At 36.8% G+C, this 18,696-nt stretch overlaps 1 protein-coding gene across 1 annotated transcript; it reads left to right on the forward strand.

Moving 5' to 3' along the window:
- Nucleotides 1-1,564: 1,564 nt before the first annotated feature.
- Nucleotides 1,565-14,298, forward strand: CNIH1 (cornichon family AMPA receptor auxiliary protein 1). Its single transcript, XM_045566918.1, has 5 exons — nucleotides 1,565-1,771; nucleotides 5,581-5,649; nucleotides 9,605-9,717; nucleotides 10,797-10,940; nucleotides 13,379-14,298. The coding sequence occupies exons 1-5, from the start codon at nucleotides 1,691-1,693 to the stop codon at nucleotides 13,404-13,406; spliced, it is 435 nt and encodes a 144-aa protein (XP_045422874.1). The 5' UTR covers nucleotides 1,565-1,690; the 3' UTR covers nucleotides 13,407-14,298.
- The last annotated feature ends 4,398 nt before the right edge of the window (nucleotides 14,299-18,696 follow it).

Genomic DNA, 18,696 nt, shown 5'->3' on the forward strand with positions numbered 1-18,696 from the left:
ATACTATCAAATATGTTCACTCCTTTCCATCCCAGCTTCCACTGCTCTAGTTCAGATTCACAGAAACTTTTGCCTGGATCATTGCTGTGGGCCCCCTGTTTCCAATTGAACACTCCTCTAATCAGGGTTGTTGTGCACAGTTGGGAAGTTCGTGTACTGCATACAGGTGCCTGGCCAAGGAAGTCAGTGGGGCTGAAGTGTAGCCTCTATTCTTGCACTCTGGTGTGGGCTTTTCTCTATCTGGAGAAAGTACCTTTGTAATTTGCACAAAGGTGCCACATAATCCTGGTGGTAGAGATCTGTACAGTCCAATACAGTAGCAACTAGCCCCGTGTGGCCATTTAAATTTTAATTAATTAAAATAATGTAAAATTTAAAGTTCATTTCCTCAGTCATACCAGACACATTGCAAGTGCCCAACAGCCACATGTGGTTACTGGCTATTGTACTGGGCAGCACAGGTATAGAAAATTTCCATTACAGGAAATTCTACTACACAGCACTGGATAGACCTTGCTTCTAAACCATTCTACACAATTTGCACGTGTGAGTGATCTTTAATGCAAATCTAAACACATCCTTCTCTTGCTTAAAAGCCTTCAATGACTTCCGTTTCCATCAGCAGCAATCAGTTAATAGGTTGTGAATCAATTTTGTGGGTTGCATCCAGCATTCAAAACAAAACAGCAAAAAAGAATAGAAGGGAAAGTATTCATGGATCTTTAGTACAGTTTTGTGAAATTTTTGTTTTGGTTAAATCTATATTTCTTTGTCTCCACATCTACATTTCTATCTCTCCATAACTTGATGTCTGTATGATGTTCCACCGGGCTGCAATGAAAAAGTCTTTCTAATTATGCGTGGTGAGCAAAAAAATTTGAAAAACTTGGGCTTATGGGATATAAGTTCCTTATCTAAACATATAGGGCCCTTTATGATCTGACCCCTTGCTAACCTCTTTCTAACTCTCAATATTGTCTTGCACTTTCTGTTCTACTAATACAGAACTGCTGCTGGTTTCACCTAAGACACCAAGCTTTTTTCTTTTCTTTTTTTTCTGTTCCCTTGCCTTTGCTCATATGAAGTTCACTGTTTCTTTGGATTGCCAGTTCTAACTTCTCTTTGCCTGGAGAACTTCTACTTACCATGTAAGGCTCACCTAGGAAACACCTTCTGCAGGAATCCTTGCTTCAATGCTCCAGGGCAGCCTGGGTGCCCTTGTTTGACCTTTCGTAACATCCCACAGACATCCGTTTACAGGGTTACGATACCGTAATTATTTATTTAGCTATTCGTTTCCGACATCATCTCTCAGTGCAAGTACTATCCGATTTACCTTTGTATCTGAAGGGAGAAGCGTAGTATTTGGAACAAACTAGGCATTCATTCAATACATATTTGTTCAGCGAATAAACGCGAGAAGGAAGGAAAAACAAATCTATCAACAGTGCGAACGATATATTAGTAAGTGCAAGTCGGACTCCGGCCATCAGAGGGCGCCGGCGAGGCGGGACTGGTGCGCAGGCGCGCGGGGAGGGCGGGCGCCGCGGCGGCGGCGGCGGCGGCGGCAGCAGCGGCGGCGGAGGTGGCGGTCGCGGCTGTGGCCGGGGGAAGTGAATGGTTTTACCCAGAGGGCCCTGCGTTGCCTTTCTCCGCTGGCATCAGCGCCGCTCCCTGCTCCTCCCCGGCCATGGCGTTCACGTTCGCAGCCTTCTGCTACATGCTGGCGCTGCTGCTCACCGCCGCGCTCATCTTCTTCGCCATCTGGCACGTGAGTAGCCGGGGCCGGGAGAAGGAGGGCGAGGCGGCGGCGCAGCCTGTTCTCGCCCCCGGGCCCGCGGTCGGGGCCGTGACGGCCCCCGGAGGTCTGCGCGCCGGGGGATTGGGTCCGGGGCAGCGCGGGCTGCGCGGTGACTGGGCTGCGGGCCCCACCCGCGCGGTTTGGGGGCTGCAGGGCCGGGGGGAAGCCGGGGCGTGCGGCCGCCCGGCGGATGCGCCGGCCGTGTTTCGGCCCAGGCCGCGCGCACCGCTACTCCTCCCCGGCTGGGTGGGGCAAGCGCGGTCCGGGCGGGCCCTGCGGGACGGCGCCCCGCTCGCACCCACCGTCGGCCCCGGGGAGGATGTCAGGGGCGGAGCCGTGGCGCCGTGACACGTACTTGGTGTAAATGAAGTTTTCCGAATTTTTTTTATTTAATACAGATTGCCTTTCTCTTAGGGTTTCCGCAGGACTGTGGCCAAAATGAGACAGTTGTAACCTACTTTGGGTGAATTTCCAACTCTGTTTTCCAGCACTTGTTGGGGGCTCTTCAAATAAAATCACCTTTTTTCCCGATTCTTGTGTCTTGGTGAACTTTGATGCAGATTGTATTGATTAGTTTGTTGACTGCATCTCCGAGCTTTCGCCCTAAATCACACTTTGACCGCGGGTTTTTTCAACTGATAGTCTTCCAAGTCACCCCCGTGTTCAGGGTAGCTTGAGTTAGTAAGGGAGTTTAAATTTGATTTTGAAATTCTCAGAAACCTTAAGCTTCTCTAGGAAAGTATTTATTTTTATTATATCGTCATCACTATTGTAGGATGAAAGGACATACTTACTGGCTCCTTAAAGAGCAAGTTGTAAGTTCCATGTGACATAGTTCTACAAGGGATTTTTAAAGATTCCCGTTTCTCTAGCACAAAATTAGAAGCATTGAGAGCTTTCTGGAAATCAACATTCATTAAAAATCTATCTCGTATTTGCTGCTTTCCTCCCCATAGTCCAGTATGTTCTGGAATATTGGTCTTGATTTGAATGGGCATGTTCGCTCTGGAGTAAATTTTAAGTCAGGTTTCATCATGCCCATAACAAGGATTTGTTACGAAATATACAGAGGGGCAGAGTGGTTAAATAGCAGCAGTGTCTTGTGCAAAAAATAAAAAAAAAAGTCTCAAAGGAGGGGATATCACAAATCCATTCCCTTTTGTTAAACGGTGTGATAATGTTTATAATTATTTTAAAACCTGACTGCTTGTGTAGTGGAGAATGCTTATGTAGGCTGTTAACCGTGTCAGAAATAACTGCTACCTCAAAGTGCTAGTCATTTGGAACCAGTAATTTGAAGGGCATCTTAGACTCTTCTTTGGTAGAAGAACAATAAATAATTTGGGAAGCCTTTAGCCTCTGATGGAACTGTGTGGTTTCCTTTCATCTATAGATGTGGGTTTAAAGTCACTTTCTGCTTGATGGGTGCACTTTTTTTTTGGGATAATAGGGATTCTTCAGAGAGAGCTGTGGGATGGCCTTTTTCACATTTTGATCCAGGTTGTGTTTGGGTTAAGGAAAACCTGAACTGCACTTTAAAAAAAATGACTAATTTAGTTTCAGCTTTGAAATGAATATGTGTCTGGGTGAAGCAGATAATTTTAAGTCCTGTTATACAATTAAAAAGAAATTCGTTTGTACCACAGATTAGTGGTAGAGAGCTTTTATGCTTAGGGATTTCTTAGTTCAGAGAATTACTGTATCCTTTCAGAAACAACTCTAAATATATAGTTTTAATTTTTCTATTATCCACATAACCTTGAGTTTATTTTCTTAGATTTAGTTTAAGTGTCTTTCAGAAGACTCATTTTGAAATTTCAAGTATAAATTCCAAAAATCCTGTTTACATTAATCATTGTATTAAAGGATGTTCTTTATGCTGATGGTTACCTCTGTCATTTTACGCCTGATTCATGTTATTGATGTTCTGTGGAAGACAGAGTTGAGGGCATAGATTGTTGGAAAGCTAAAAATGCAGAAGTCGGTCCTTAAAGGTGTGTATCAAATTTGAATGTATCCTGAATTGTGTACTTTGGCATCTTTAGGGATTTATCTGTTTTATTGTTTTTACACATCTATGGAAAATTTTGTGATGGTCTTTGGTTAGCCACACAGCTGCAAAAGGTTTGAAAACCACTAGTTTGAAAATCTCAGAAGAGTTTTGGAAACTCTAGCTTATAGCACTCAAACAGAAACCCATTCAGCAACATATCCAAAAGATCCCCTGAAGTCGCCTGAAGAAAACGTCCAATTTTAAAAAAGTTGTAAAGATAAGTTTTATGTTCTGTTATTAAAATGGTTCTCATTGTAGACAAGTAACTGTGTTTGTGGTTATTACTTTATTTACTTTATTACTAAAATGCATTGTAAAATGATATTTCATGGCTAATATCAGGTACCTAACAATGTCTACTAATAATTAGGAATTAGTATCTTCTAATTGCACGTTTATATTTTGAACATTTACATGTGTTAGGATCAATAGTGAAGGAAAATCCCTTTTGGTGAGTTCTGTACTTTTTTTTATCCCTAGTGCTATTTTTTTTCACCTTTTTCCTTTTTTCCTCCTCTCTCATTCTATACTTATTGAACACTTAACTATGTGTCAGGCAGTATTTTATATTTTAGGTCCTAGAACGTAGTAGTGAACACAACAAAAATTTTTGCTCTTTTGGAGATAGCGTTTTACTGTTTAATTATTTTCCTTCTATTCCTATTTGGTTGGAGTTTTTTAATAGGGCAGGTTGGTGAATTTCATAAAATTCTAGAAGTTTGAATTTTATAAAACTAAGAACTTTAAAAGGGAAATAGGCATATTAAAAGCTAAAAATATGTAACTACTGATTACTGATAACATCGAGTAGCACTATCTCACATATAAAGATACTCATAATCCACCAGGGAAGGGTAAATTAGGTTGTGTGTCCCTTGGGTGACCAGTGGCAGTAACTAAAATGGCTCCCCCATAAACTTGCTGCTTTTGGCATCTTTCTTTCACACCTGAGTTAATGCCACAAAGCGGTGCATGGTCTCTATTTTGACTCTTAGTACATTTTGATTTATAAGTTATGTATTTTAGTGATCTTTGAGGTTAAAGCCACATTCCTCCAGAGTGTGGGCAAAAGCATCCTTAGAAATGTATGTGTTAGGGCACAAGTGGGAACAAATTGAAGAATTGGAGTCCATCTCTAGTGTCCCCCTGTGCCAAGGGAGGGGCAGGCATAGATAAATATTATAAAAATGGTCCTTCTCCTTGACAGTGTACTGTCACAAGCAAACCTGTACATAAATACCATATTCCAGTGTGAGAAATGCCATATTGGTGGCATTCTAAAGCCTGGTGCCGTGTAGAGATATAGACAAGGATGTAATTATTTCTGCCTAAATGGGTCAGAGAAACTTGCAGAAAAGAGTTAACATAGGAAGAGGGCTTTTTTAGGATAAAGAGGAGTTTGGATCAATAGTTATGTGGGCGGGGGAAAGATCATTTTAAGTAAAGAAAAGGCATTGAAAAAATTGAAAATTGAAGATATTTAGCACAGTGATATCAGATCATTTTAGTGATAATGACACAAAAGTATTTTCAGTTCTTTAAATCTGACTCTGGCTATTCTTGTTTTTAGCATATATTGAGTTTACTGTAAATTGGTTACCCGTAATGCTGGTACACTTTTGCTTTTGTTTTATTAACTCTATTTAATAATTATTTGATGATAGGGCAGGTTTGTTGCTGCTTTTTATTAAAGTGAGTGGTCCTAACTGTTTTAATTTTATTTTAGATTATAGCATTTGATGAGCTGAAGACTGATTACAAGAATCCCATAGACCAGTGTAATACCCTGAATCCTGTAAGTTGTAATATAAGATTTATCTTTAGATTTTAAAAATGTATTTGTTTTTAACTTGATATAATTTGAAAATGGGCATCATTCTCAGTAGCATGTTATATTTGTACTTTTTGAAGTAGGCAGAATTAAAAAAATATTTTTTTTCCTGTCATGCTTGACTATTCTGACTATTATTAATCTGCTTGTGATCTTGTCAGCTGTCATACTAACATTCTTCCAATCTGCTTTTTACATTGTCGGCCAAAGACAGTTGAAAAGGTCAAAAAGATTAAAAGAGTCAAAATTGCATTAAAGGTGTGTACTGCTTTTTAGTTTAATGTTTTAATGCTATATTCATTTCATGGGGAGGGTTAGGCATTTGTTATTTGTAATGTTTTGTTCAGTGTGCTCGTTCATATGCCTGTTGAGGTTTATGATTTCATGAAATTTCACATTTTATGCAAATGTTTTGCTTGCTGGCCCAGTCAAGTAGGGAAAGCTGTTAAATGCTTATGCATTTTTTTTAATCGTTATAGCCATAGAGGCACTTCTATATTAATTACTTGGTGCAGTGTTTCAAAGTTGGTTAACATAAAATGACTTTCTTTAATAGATGGTGAGATTATTCTCTGGTTGTGACTTACTGTGAGGTACTGTGCTAGTGAAATCTTTAGTATGGACTTACCTACCATATCTAGTTTTATCTTTGGTTATGTGTGTTCTGGAATATACTAATTCAGTCTTTCAGATGGTGTTTATTCAGAGCCTTTTAGGTTTTAAGCGTTTTCGGTTTTAGCCTTTTAGCTCTGTTCTTGGGCTCTGGGATCGTGCCTTAATGCTGTCTTTTGGATTCATAGTGTCAGAATTTTTGTAGATAACAATTCATTTACAGATGTCTACAGTTATTTCTAGTGTATATCCACTTTAATTTATAAAACAGGCCTGTGTTACACTAAGTCTGAGCTACCATGGATTTAGTGATAATGTGGCCCCAGGGTACTTAGGGGTTTTCTTTATATTTGTGACTTCATTTAGGAAGATTCTCCTTTTGCCTGATTGGTCAGAAACTGAATGATTGTTTGTAAGAAAGCAGTGGGTATGTCTTCAAGAAATAGTATCTAGTAATTCATCTTTAAAAATTACTTAATGAAAATGAGAATTTGTGTAGATTTTAGTTATCTAAAACTCTAATGCACTGGTATGCTAAAGGTATTTTATTTGGAAAAGCATCTATAAAGTTAGTGTGCCACTTTATCATTGTTTCCCAGATAAATGTTAATAACAGAATAGATTTCCAGTTTGTCTTTAGAGAACTGTTACAGTGAGACTTGATGTAGTACAATTAAAAGCATTAACTTACTAGCTGTTTCTCTGCTTTTTGAAACAAAACGTGAGAAGGTGAATTTGCCTTCTCATTGGAGATTAATAAGTGTTCATTGTAAAACACCTTAACCTTAGTAGTTGAAATTGTTACCAAGAAATGAAGAAACTGAAATTTCTCCTTTTGACAGCTATTTATTAATAGTATTCTATGCGGTTTGGCTTTTTATTACTTGAAATAACCAAACGACTGTGAGAGTATCAGATGAGGGTATTCCTGGGTGCCAGGCTCTGTGCTAAGTACTTTGCCAGAATCATTTCATTCAGTTCTCTTGGCAATTCCAAGAGGTGGGTATATTGTTATTTTCATGAATAGGAGGGTAAACGGAGGCTTTGTGAGGTTAGACAGTTTGCCCAAGATTATACAGCTAAAGTAGAGCTGAATTTGAACTCAGCCTGATTTTTGAAGCTCAAACTCTTATATTTTCCTAATTTACTGTCAATTTAAGAGGGGCTGATTTCATTTTAACATAGTGTGTGATTCCTGGTTTTTCTTAATGGAAAGAAATTCTCACTGAGAAAAGATGTCCTTGGAACATCCTAATGCTGCAGTAGATTGGAAGAACGTTTTCAGAGCAGCACAAGTTGCATTTTGGATAGGGTAGGGTGCCGATAATTGGCTGAATAGCAGTGCATCTGACAGTTTTCCCTATTTAAATTTGTTTTGACAGTTCTGCCAAAGTATGGGGGAAGACAAATATCATTATTTTTTAAATTGTGAACTTTAACAAGAAATATTATGTTTTGCATGTTTAAGTACTATCATTTCAGCCATATTTGCATGAGGTATTCTTTCTGGATACTAGTTTTTGTGTGAACCTTGGTTCCTAAATGGAATAATTTTTGTCTCTTATGGGGAAATTTCATTGTTGACAAATGATCAGAGAAGACTAGTTTTCATAAGAGATACGTAATAAAGGTTTCTGGACTTATTTGAGGAGAAGGAAGGGAGTGTGACATTTGTTTCATATTAGAACTGCAGATTATCTTCATTAACATTTTTATTAAAGTATATTAAGAGCAGTGGGTGTCATACTTAAAAATCATTCTTTCCTCAGACCTCTGTAAGGGCAGGATGGAACCTGGCATGAGGATTTGTTAGCTATCAGTTGGCTTTAGTGGGCTGAAATAGGCTTATTATATTTTAAAGAAAAATCCTGTAATTTAAACTAGTATTATAAAAGCAGCTCTAGGGGAACTCCTAAAAATGTATATTTTTCTTGGTTTGTCCTGGTTGTAGTCGTTAGGTTTCAAAGGTGTCCTATGGCCATTTTCTGGTTTAGGGAACTTTGATCTTACACAGATGCTGGCTTAAGGAAAGGTTCATGTTATTTACAAATTTATATACATATGCAGAATTTATCTTTTGTTATTTATTATGTTGCTTAAGTTTGTAGAATATATCTGACTAGTATTGTAGATTAGCTGGCTTTACCGGGGCTTCATTTAAAATAATATTCGTTAAAAAGTTCCCTCTGCAGCTTTAAATTGGAAAGAGTAATTTGGAAGTATAATTATATTATTTCTATAGCCATGGTTTCCCCTCAGGAATGATCTGATGATGTTGAGTATTCATATGATTTTAATTTGGTGTGAGGTAAACGATTGGGAAACTGGCTTCATAGCTGTGACGTATAGGAGATTTTTTGGCTGAAACTTGCGATGAAAGGTTTTGATATTTTTATTTAACAAAGTATTAGGCTGAAATCTTTAGGATGAGAAAGATAATTTGAAATAAAGCATTAACTCCTCGTCATCTTATAAAAGGCATTGTACTTGAATTAATTTTTCTTTACTAAATGCTACCTACTACCAAAAGGTTTATTTTTTTTGGTTTTGATCTTTGGCTGTGTCTGTAGCATTTTGTTGGCAAGCGGGCGTAAAGAAGCAGAGAGGCCACCATGTAAGAACGAGAACTCAGGAATCTGGAAAATTCTAATTTCATGGTTAAGAACTCAGTCTTTTCCCTCCTACGTTGCAGAAAGCAAATGTTTTGCATTTGTGCATATTAGTGTTCTTCCCCCTTGACTGTGCTGAGATTATTGGCTGATTGGCTTTCCATTGAAAACTTACTTCTGTGGTAATGTGATGTGGTTTGCTGAATATTGTATATGTAGCATTCCTAGTTTCTGTTGAAGGCTTAAAAACACTAATGTGTCAACTTCTAAAGGGGAGTTTTGTTTTTGTGAAAATTTTTTAATATCATGTTGCATGTGATCAGATACCTCATTTTTGTATTTTTATCGTTGAATGGTGGAAAGAAAAAGTATTCCAGATAACTAGCAAATAACTGAACAATCTGGGTGGTAACTTTGTATAATTTAATTTAACCTCTTGCTCTAAGAATATGAGTTTTAAATTTTAAGTCATTTATCTTATTATTTTAGTGCAAGCTATATCCTCTAGTCAGTTTGCTTGTAATCCTGCTTTTTGTAAAAAATTAAATATGGAAATAAAACTCAGTAGTATCTTTCATTTCTGATTCTAAGAAAACAGTGATTTTTCATTATGGAAACTTGGTTGCCACCTGCTTTCCAGATTAGCAGTTGACTTAACACTGAGGCATTTTGATAATGGGCTTGTGTTTTTCTTCCAGCTTGTACTTCCAGAGTACCTCATCCATGCTTTCTTCTGTGTCATGTTTCTTTGTGCAGCAGAGTGGCTTACACTGGGTCTCAATATGCCCCTCTTGGCATATCATATTTGGAGGTAATATTTAGATACACTTTTAATCTTTTTCCTAATTAAATTTTGATTGCACTGTGGTTCATATGATTATCTTATATGCTAGTCACCTAAATGAAAATTGAAAATTAGTTGGCATTTATTTTAAAAAAATCAAGAGGATGAACAAAAACCTGTTTTAATACCTTACTTCATTACTTTTTAAAGGAATTTTTTAAAAAATGAGGTATAACTTACAGAAATGTGCACAGGTCTGAAGTGTACAGCTCAATGAATTTTTACATATGAAAATATAAAAATTTACACCTGTGAAACCACTACCCACATGCGGATACAACAGCTCCAGTCTCCAGAAGATTCCCTTGTGCCTTCATCCTGGTCAGTTACCCCTAGCTCCCAAGGCCACTGACTTATATCAACTTAGATTAGTTTTACCTATCTTTGAACTTCCTGTAAATCAGAATGTACAGTGAGTGTGTGTCTAACTTCTTTCTCCATGCTTGCTTTATGACTTTACATAAGTTTGGTTACTTACAAAAGGTAATCACATTCCATAACGTGTTTTGTTTTAAATAGGCATGTCAAAATCTCATTGGCTTTGATTTTAGGAAATATATACTAAAGAAGTATGAAAGAGTAAAGTGGTATATCTGTAATGGACTCTGAAATGATTCAGAGAAAAATGTAGTTAGAGATAGAATGAGAAAGAGAAGGATAAAGCAAGTGTGGTAAATGTGCACATTTGGAACATATGAGTGAAAACATTCTTGCATCATTTCTGTAAGTTTAAAATTATGTCAGGATAAAAAGTTAAAAGAAAAAATCTTAAAAAAACTTATTTTCTTTTTAGGTTCTTCCGTTTTTTCTTGGATTTCTGAAAATGCAGAGACCAAAATGACTTGTTTATCTGCCCTGTTCTGCTCACTTAGGGGCTCTAGTTTTAAAATTAAGATGATGAAAGAATTCTACCTATTAGTAAAAGTATACTTCCCTATATGGGACGCCTCTCATTGTAATAAATATTTGAGAAGAAAAACCCTGTTTCCCGTCCTGAAGGTTTTCTGCCCTTTCTGAGTGGCTAATAGACTTTGTGCTTATTGCAGGTATATGAGTAGACCAGTGATGAGTGGACCAGGACTCTATGATCCTACAACCATCATGAATGCAGATATTCTAGCATATTGTCAGAAAGAAGGATGGTGCAAATTAGCTTTTTATCTTCTAGCATTTTTTTACTACCTATATGGGTAAGTTTAAAAAATTAAATGAAAATGTGATTTTGTTTTGTTACCATAAAAGTTTGCAGGCATTATGGTCTTAACACCTTAAAATCCATTTGAAGAATAACTCAGTGTCGTGAATGTCAGTAACAGTAGTGGTACAGTACACACCTGGTCAACGTAGCACACACTGGTGCTTGTCAAGGCGCAAACTGGCCTGCAGTCAGGGGCAGAAAGTTTGATCAGGGGTGCTGCCTCCCAAGTTTTCAGATATATTCAGTCAGTAAAGGACAGTCGTTATTCTCCATGGCAAAGTGATGGCATTGAGAGGATAGGGCTGTGTGGGTTTATGAAAGTTTCTGCTTGTCTTCAGTGACTTTCCAGAGGTTGTGTTTAATTTTTTCCTTATCATTCTTCATATACTGTGTGCTTTGCCCATTATTTTCTGGTTTGCTTGATCTGAATGGGATGAATGAAAGAAATGGTTCTACTGTATGGAGTGGTGCAGTTACTGATCGATTTTTCTTCTTTTAATACTGTGATGAACTTATGTCATGTTCCTCTAGGTCAGGGTTTCTCAACTTTGGCACAGTCAACAACTCTGGGCTGGATAATTCTTTTTTGTGGAAGGCTGTCCTATACATTGTAGGATGGTTAGCAGCATCCCTGGCCTTTACCCACTAGATGCCGGTAGCACCCTCCTACTTGTGTCATGACAACTAAAAATGTCTCTGGACCTTGCTGGCTGCCCCCTGTGGAGCAGAATTGCCCTGACTGAGAACCACCACTCTAGATGTACTGTAGGTGCAGTAAAATGGCTGCTTATTAAGACTAGAAAAGGCTGGGCGCGGTGACTCACGCCTGTAATCCTAGCTCTGGGAGGCCGAGGCGGGTGGATCGCTCGAGGTCAGGAGTTCGAGACCAGCATGAGCAAGAGTGAGACCCCGTCTCTACCAAAAATAGAAAGAAATTATCTGGCCAACTAAAAATATATATACAAAAAAATTAGCCGGGCATGGTGGCTCATGCCTGTAGTCCCAGCTACTCAGGAGGCTGAGGCAGTAGGATCGCTTAAGCCCAGGAGTTTGAGGTTGCTGTGAGCTAGGCTGATGCCACGGCACTCACTCTAGCCCGGGCAACAAAGTGAGACTCTGTCTCAAAAAAAAAAAAAAAAAAAAAAAAAAAAAAGACTAGAAAAGGTCAATGTTCAGTGTGGAATTATAATTTTTCTTAAAGTTATGTAAATATACTTTTTTCATCTTTTTTGATATATAGTCAACTAGACAGGGCTTTCCACCTGATTTTCAAAATATAAAAAATTAGAATTAGCTGTATAACATGAAATTGTTGAAATAATTAAGCTTACATTCTTTCTCTGAAAACTTGCTAAGTGTTATATAATAGGCTTATGTTCATATTTCTCTTTATATTATGTAAGTTTCCATTATGGAAAAGGATGAATGGAGTGTCAGACTGAAATTTAGAGAAAAGGTATATTTATGCTTTTAGAGGTTATAACTATCAAAATGAGTATCCTTTAGTGCCTCTGCATATGTTGCTCACATATGAAACAAAGATAATAAGTTCTGAAAAGTGAAATTCCATGTGTCATTTTAATTTTCTGTTAATTTTCATTTTTTAAGTTTCTATAACAAATGTCTGGAACAGTGCCGGCATATAGTATGCACTTAAGACATATTTGTCAAAAGAAAGAAAAGAAATGAATGAGTGAATGATAAAGTTGGAGAAGTGCATTGTGGGAAAATGTTTACCAGGATATGGTGGCACTAGGACATTTGTTCTGTTTTAAATTGTCGAGTTTGCTCGACTCCTTGCTTTGTGTTTCCATTTAGAGATACATACTTTGAACCATGCCTCTATGCCATCACTCTGTATGTAGAATTGCCCTTGGCATTTCTTAAGCCTAAATCAAATGGTTATTGCCTTTTATTTTGCTGGTTTGTCCCCTTTCTTTTTTTAACCCTACTGTTATTGCTTAGAGCCTTTCTCTAATGGGAAAGATCCTTAGTTGATCATTCCCTTCTATAAAATGGGAATAAATACATTACTTGCCTTCTAGGACTGCTTGGAGGATTAAGTGAGGTAATGTATGTAAAAGACCTAAGGGGACCTGGCATCTAGTGAGCCGTTTGGAGATGCTCACTCCTATTATTAGACACAGCTCCAGAGTGGTGTGGTGTTTTGGATTGCTTCTCTCAGCTCTGATCCTCCATTAAGCTTTTAGCTGTGCTGTTCTACTTGCTAAAATTGGAAAGGAAATAGGGGACAACTATAGCACATGCACTGAGCCAAGTCCTATATTAGGCAAAAGTCCATAAATGAACTTGTCATTAGTCTTTTCATTTTCTGAGATACTAGTTTGCTACATAAAGTAGACTCAGCTTTTTCGTACTTAGTTTTTATAATTAGGAATGTTTGAATTAACAGCTTTTTTCTTTTTCCAGCATGATCTATGTTTTGGTGAGCTCTTAGAACAACACACGGAAGACTTGGTCCAGTTAAGTGCATGCAAAAAGCCACCAGATGAAGGGATTCTATCCAGCAAGATCCTGTTTCCAAGAGTAGCCTATGGAATCTGATCAGTTACTTTAAAAAAATGACTCCTTATTTTTTAAATGTTTCCACATTTTTTGCTTGTGGAAAGACTGTTTTCATATGTTATACTCAGATAAAGAATTTAAATGGAATTATGTATAAATTAATATAAAACGATTACCTCTGGTATTGACAGGTTTGAACTTGCACTCCTTAAGGAACAGCCATAATCCTCTGAATGATTGCATTAATTACTGACTGTCCTTAGTCCATTGGAAGCTTACGTTTATAGGCATTGGTAGGGCTCATTTTGGTTTTATTGAAATGATATCTAATTATAAATTAGCTGTAGATATCAGGTGTTTCTGATGAGCTGGAAATGTATACCTGACTCGTGGGAAACTTCATGGGTTTCCTCATCTATCATGTAGATGATTATATATGGGTACATTTACAAAAATAAGAGTGGGATTTTTTCCCTTCAACTGAATATTATCCCTGTATATTGCATGAGTGAGAGATTTCCCATATTTCCATCAGAGTAACAAATATACTTGCTTTAATTCTTAAGCATAAGTGAACATGATATAAAAAATATGCTGAATTACTTGTGAAGAATGCATTTAAAGCTATTTTAAATGTGTTTTTATTTGTAAGACATTACTTATTAAGAAATTTGTTATTATGCTTACTGTTCTAATCTGGTGGTAAAGGTATTCTTAAGAATTTGCAAGTACTTTAGATTTTCAGAACTGAATGAGAGAGAAAATTGTATAACCATCCTGCTGTTCCTTTAGTGCAATACAATAAAACTCTGAAATTAAGACTCCCTTTCAGTGCATTGTTTTAAAGATTACAAATAGCTATTTCCTAAACTCGCTTAATCCATAATAAAGACATATTACTGTCACTTTTTAAAAAGTAGAGTATTAAGTTGTGGTTTTTCTGAAAAATATCATGCCTGGATCTAAAGAGGAAAATTTTTAAATGGCCATGTGCATTACCCTCTGTTGTCATTTGACAAGATTCATAAACATTGATGGCATAGCATCATCATTTCTCTTACCAATTTGAAAAAAATTGTGGCACTCGCGATGTTTTATTTACTTATTTTTCAAACAGCAATTTTAAGGTAAAGGGGCTTGTAAATTTTTCTGAGTTTTTGCTGCTTGTAAGGCAGGTAAATTACGGCTAAAGAGGTATAGGGGTAGAAACTATTTGAATACCCATATCTAAATGTTATTAATGGCATTTGTTGGTTTTCACAGTGCCTAACTGGTATTTCCCACTCCCCATTCCAGGGTAGAGGGGAGTTTGGTCCCCGACTATATTCATGTTTTTGTAAGCATTCTTGTGCTTTATTTGGGTTGAGGAAGTGAATGCAATTGAAAATACTATAAGTGGTTCAGAAGTTTCTTGAACAAGGATCAAAGAAAGAAAAACCAATACATAGAAATTTCACATAACGATCAAGGGTGTTTGTGGAAGTCTTAATCTAAGAGCTTTTTGAATTAGATGCTGTTTTGTTCTCTACTAGTGAAAAAGTGCTTTATTCCAGTGCTTCCCCACCTTTGGGAGAGAGTAGCTGTTACCGTTTTGGGATTGGGTAATGGAGGTGAGTATGTTGAAGAAGAGGATGTAGAACCAGAAGAGTGAGGAGAGTCGAACAGTTTCATAGCCAGGAGAGCTTTAAAGACCTTGTGTTTTATAGTCTGGAGAACACCTAGAGGGATCTGAGATTTTATCAATTCACACAGTAAATTTTTGAGCACTTGCTAGGCACTGAAGATTCATGCTTTGAGTGTGAGCAATCAGTCAGTTTCTAATCCACCTAATTATGTCAGCACCCACTCACTTTTCCCTCTTGTTCGCAAGTAGTTTTGATGATGAGAGACCTGGCCAAGTCTTCTATAGTCCATGTAGGTTTCTTGGGGCTGTTACTTCAATATTCCTGTCACAGTATTTTCATGGACACTTGCTCTCTTAACAAACGGTACTTTCCTTTATAAATTTTAACAAACATCCTTTTAATAATCTATTCCAGAATATTCTCCAGGATTAATGCAAAAAGTTTACTGGTTGCAATTTGTGGAGGCCGCTTTCTCATGCTTCCAAAATTAGATATGTTGTCCTCAGCTGATGCTCAAAGATGATCGACAGTGAGGTTCACCCATCTCTGTGGTAGGTTGTTAGTTCCTGGGCACATAAGTGATTAGAAGATTGAGTACTTGGATGTTCTCATAGTACCTACCCATGTTTACTGTTTGTGTTCTATGAAATTGAATCACCCAGAGAAAGCAGAAACAAAATACTTGCATTTGACAGTATCCCGCTTGCTCTTTTCCTTGCTTTGAGTTTAATTTGTTTCCCACATTAACCTGTTTGGGGTAGCCCTAGCCTTCTGTTATTCCTGCAGGTTCAACTGAGGTTCAGTTAGCCTGGGTTTATAATGCTTTTCAGTTTATGTTAAATGCTTCATGTGCAGTGTCAGCTGTTTATTTAGGTGCTCGTTTTCTTTTTCCTTGTTACAGTTACTTTCGATATTAGGTGCTTCAGTTTATCTTTAAGAGCTTTCTAGCTCTCAGAAACCATTTTCCCCATTTGTGCCTATTTTACTGCATCTAATGTCACCGTGGTTATATCTATACCAACATCTTTGTTGCTATGGATACTACAGATTCTCCTGAATTAAAAATCTTATATTTAATAATAAATGTAGCCTGTTTAGCAGTTATTCTACTGAGTCGTAATATCATGGCAATATGCCCCTTTACTACTAAAGAGGTATAGGCATAGAAACTGTTTGAATACCCATATCTAAATGTTCTTAATGACATTTGATGGTTTTCACAATGCTTAAGTGGTATTCCCCACTCCCCATTCCAAGGTAGAGGAGAGTTTGGTCCCAGGCTATAAGTCAAACTGCTAATTTGTTTGAAGTTTGAATTATTTTTCACGGGAAGGGGAAGCGATAGGAAATGACCAGGCAAATCCACTTTGAGACGTATATGTTATCAAGTATTAGTTTTGAAGCCTTACCAATTCTGCTATGAACTGTCAGACCTACCAGTCAAGTTCAAATATGAGGATAATGGTCTTTCACAGGGCAACCAAGTACGTGGTAGTTTGTAGCATGTGCCTCTTTTAAAGCCTGTTCAGTGTTTTCAGCTTGACAACCACTCATGCTAATAGCTCTCATAGAGCTCTTCTTTGCTCTCCAAATCAACATATTTTGAAGGTATGCAAATATTTGCATAGAAAGGAAATAGAACTGTATGTGCTTTGAAACTGGCAAAATAATTTCCTTTGTATGACATTTCTTTTTTCCTCCCATTATATGTTTATAAATAGCGTTCATGGAATTTTATTGCCATGATCCAAATAATGACTTCTCTGTATCTCTTGTACCCTGCAGGGGTGAGCTTTCATTTTAGGTGTGTCTTTGTCATTGCAGTATGATATATCAAACCTATTCAAATAATGATCTGTATTAAAAAGTATAGAGTTTACTTATTTATAGCATTTAACATCCATAAATGTATATCTCTCAATTATCAGTTTCCTAGTGTAATCATAAATCAGGCATTTTGATGGCAAAAATATTCTAAAACAATACTCCTGTTAGGAAAATACCAATACTTCTTCTAGCATTGTTCATAAAAGTACTCATGTTCATCCTTTTTGGAAATATTAATCATATTAGTCTTAAATAATTCTAAGTTCTTTTGCTCAAGCCAATCATTGATCTGCAGTCAGACCAGCAACTTAAAAGTCTTTGGTACTAATAGTATACTTTATAAGATGGTTCTCAACAATACTCCAGAGTAATGCCAAGAGAAAAAATGTGGTTCTATTTCTGGATATATTGACTAGCTTTCTTATAGCAGTTTTACTCTAAAATTCAGAATTCTAAAGGTAAATGTCTAAAAAGAGTAAATAACTGCTGCTTGTTCTGCTGGTGTTGGGAAATAGTATTAACTGTATATGGTGATTGATCTGTGAGGTTGGAGTGAAGGTTTTGTCCTGCATAATTTTATTAACGCACACTGTAGAAGATGTAGAAGACATCTTGACATGTAAGTGAAACACGTCTCTTACAATGTTGATTTCATTGCACAATGCTTTTTCTAAATATTTAAATCTCTTTGGTTGCCATGTTCATGTACTTTGGAGAAGAAAAATTTCTTAAAGATTGATACCTAGGCAGAACCTAAAACTACTAAGAGAAACTTAAAATGTAGTTAGCTGTCTATGCTCATGGTTTGTTAAAATCTAAGTTAACCTTAATGGTGCTGTACCACTGTCCAAAGAAAATGCCCTTAGGTAGCCGTACCTTACTTCTTAGAGCTTGCTTATTTTGCTTTTGTATATTTAATAAAAACTGTCTCAAATGTTTCCTTGTGTAGTTTATGGATAATGGTTAAGTCTGTATGTCAGTTTTCAAATGTTGCTAACCCTGGCTTGTCTCTGATCAGAACTCTAGATTGTTTCTCTGCTCCCTCCCCCCCATTGCGTTGGGGGATATCACACAGGTTAGGCAGAGAAAATACTTTTCCTGGAATGTTGGAATTACGTTATTTAACTTGATAATTACATTAATATTTCAGTAGTTACATCTCACATTTCTCTGTTATGCAGTAATTGATATTTTCCCTTCTACTTAGTATTAAAGTAGTTTAGTCAAGCATTTTAAGTGTAGAAGGCTTAATTGGCACTTACAGAAATTGAGATATGCATGCACTTTGAAAATGCAATTGACTGTTAAAGGATTTCATTAATCTATGCCAATATTTTTTCTCCACTGTCCTAAGTATTCATGAATAAGCTATATATTGGGTGAAAGTTAATACAGATATTCTTTGGATTATGTTGGGTTATAAACCCATCATAAGTTGAAAATGCATTTTAATACACTTAACCTACCAAATATAGCTTAGTCTATCAGCCTAACTTAAATATGCTAAGAACACTTACATTAGGCTACAATTGGGCAAAATCATCTAATACAAAGCCTATTTTATAATAAAGTGTTGGATATCTTGTGAAATTTATTGAATACTATACTGAAAGTAGGAAGAAATGTTTATATAGGTACTCAAACTATAGTTTCTACTGAATGCCCATCATGTTCGCACCATCATAAAGTAAAAAAATTCTAAGTTGAATCATTGTAAGTTGGGGACCGTCTGTGTAAGATTTGCTAATGTCAATTTCAATGACTGTCTAA

Source organism: Lemur catta, chromosome 1 (genome assembly GCF_020740605.2).
Source record: "Lemur catta isolate mLemCat1 chromosome 1, mLemCat1.pri, whole genome shotgun sequence".
Classification (NCBI taxonomy): domain Eukaryota; kingdom Metazoa; phylum Chordata; class Mammalia; order Primates; family Lemuridae; genus Lemur; species Lemur catta.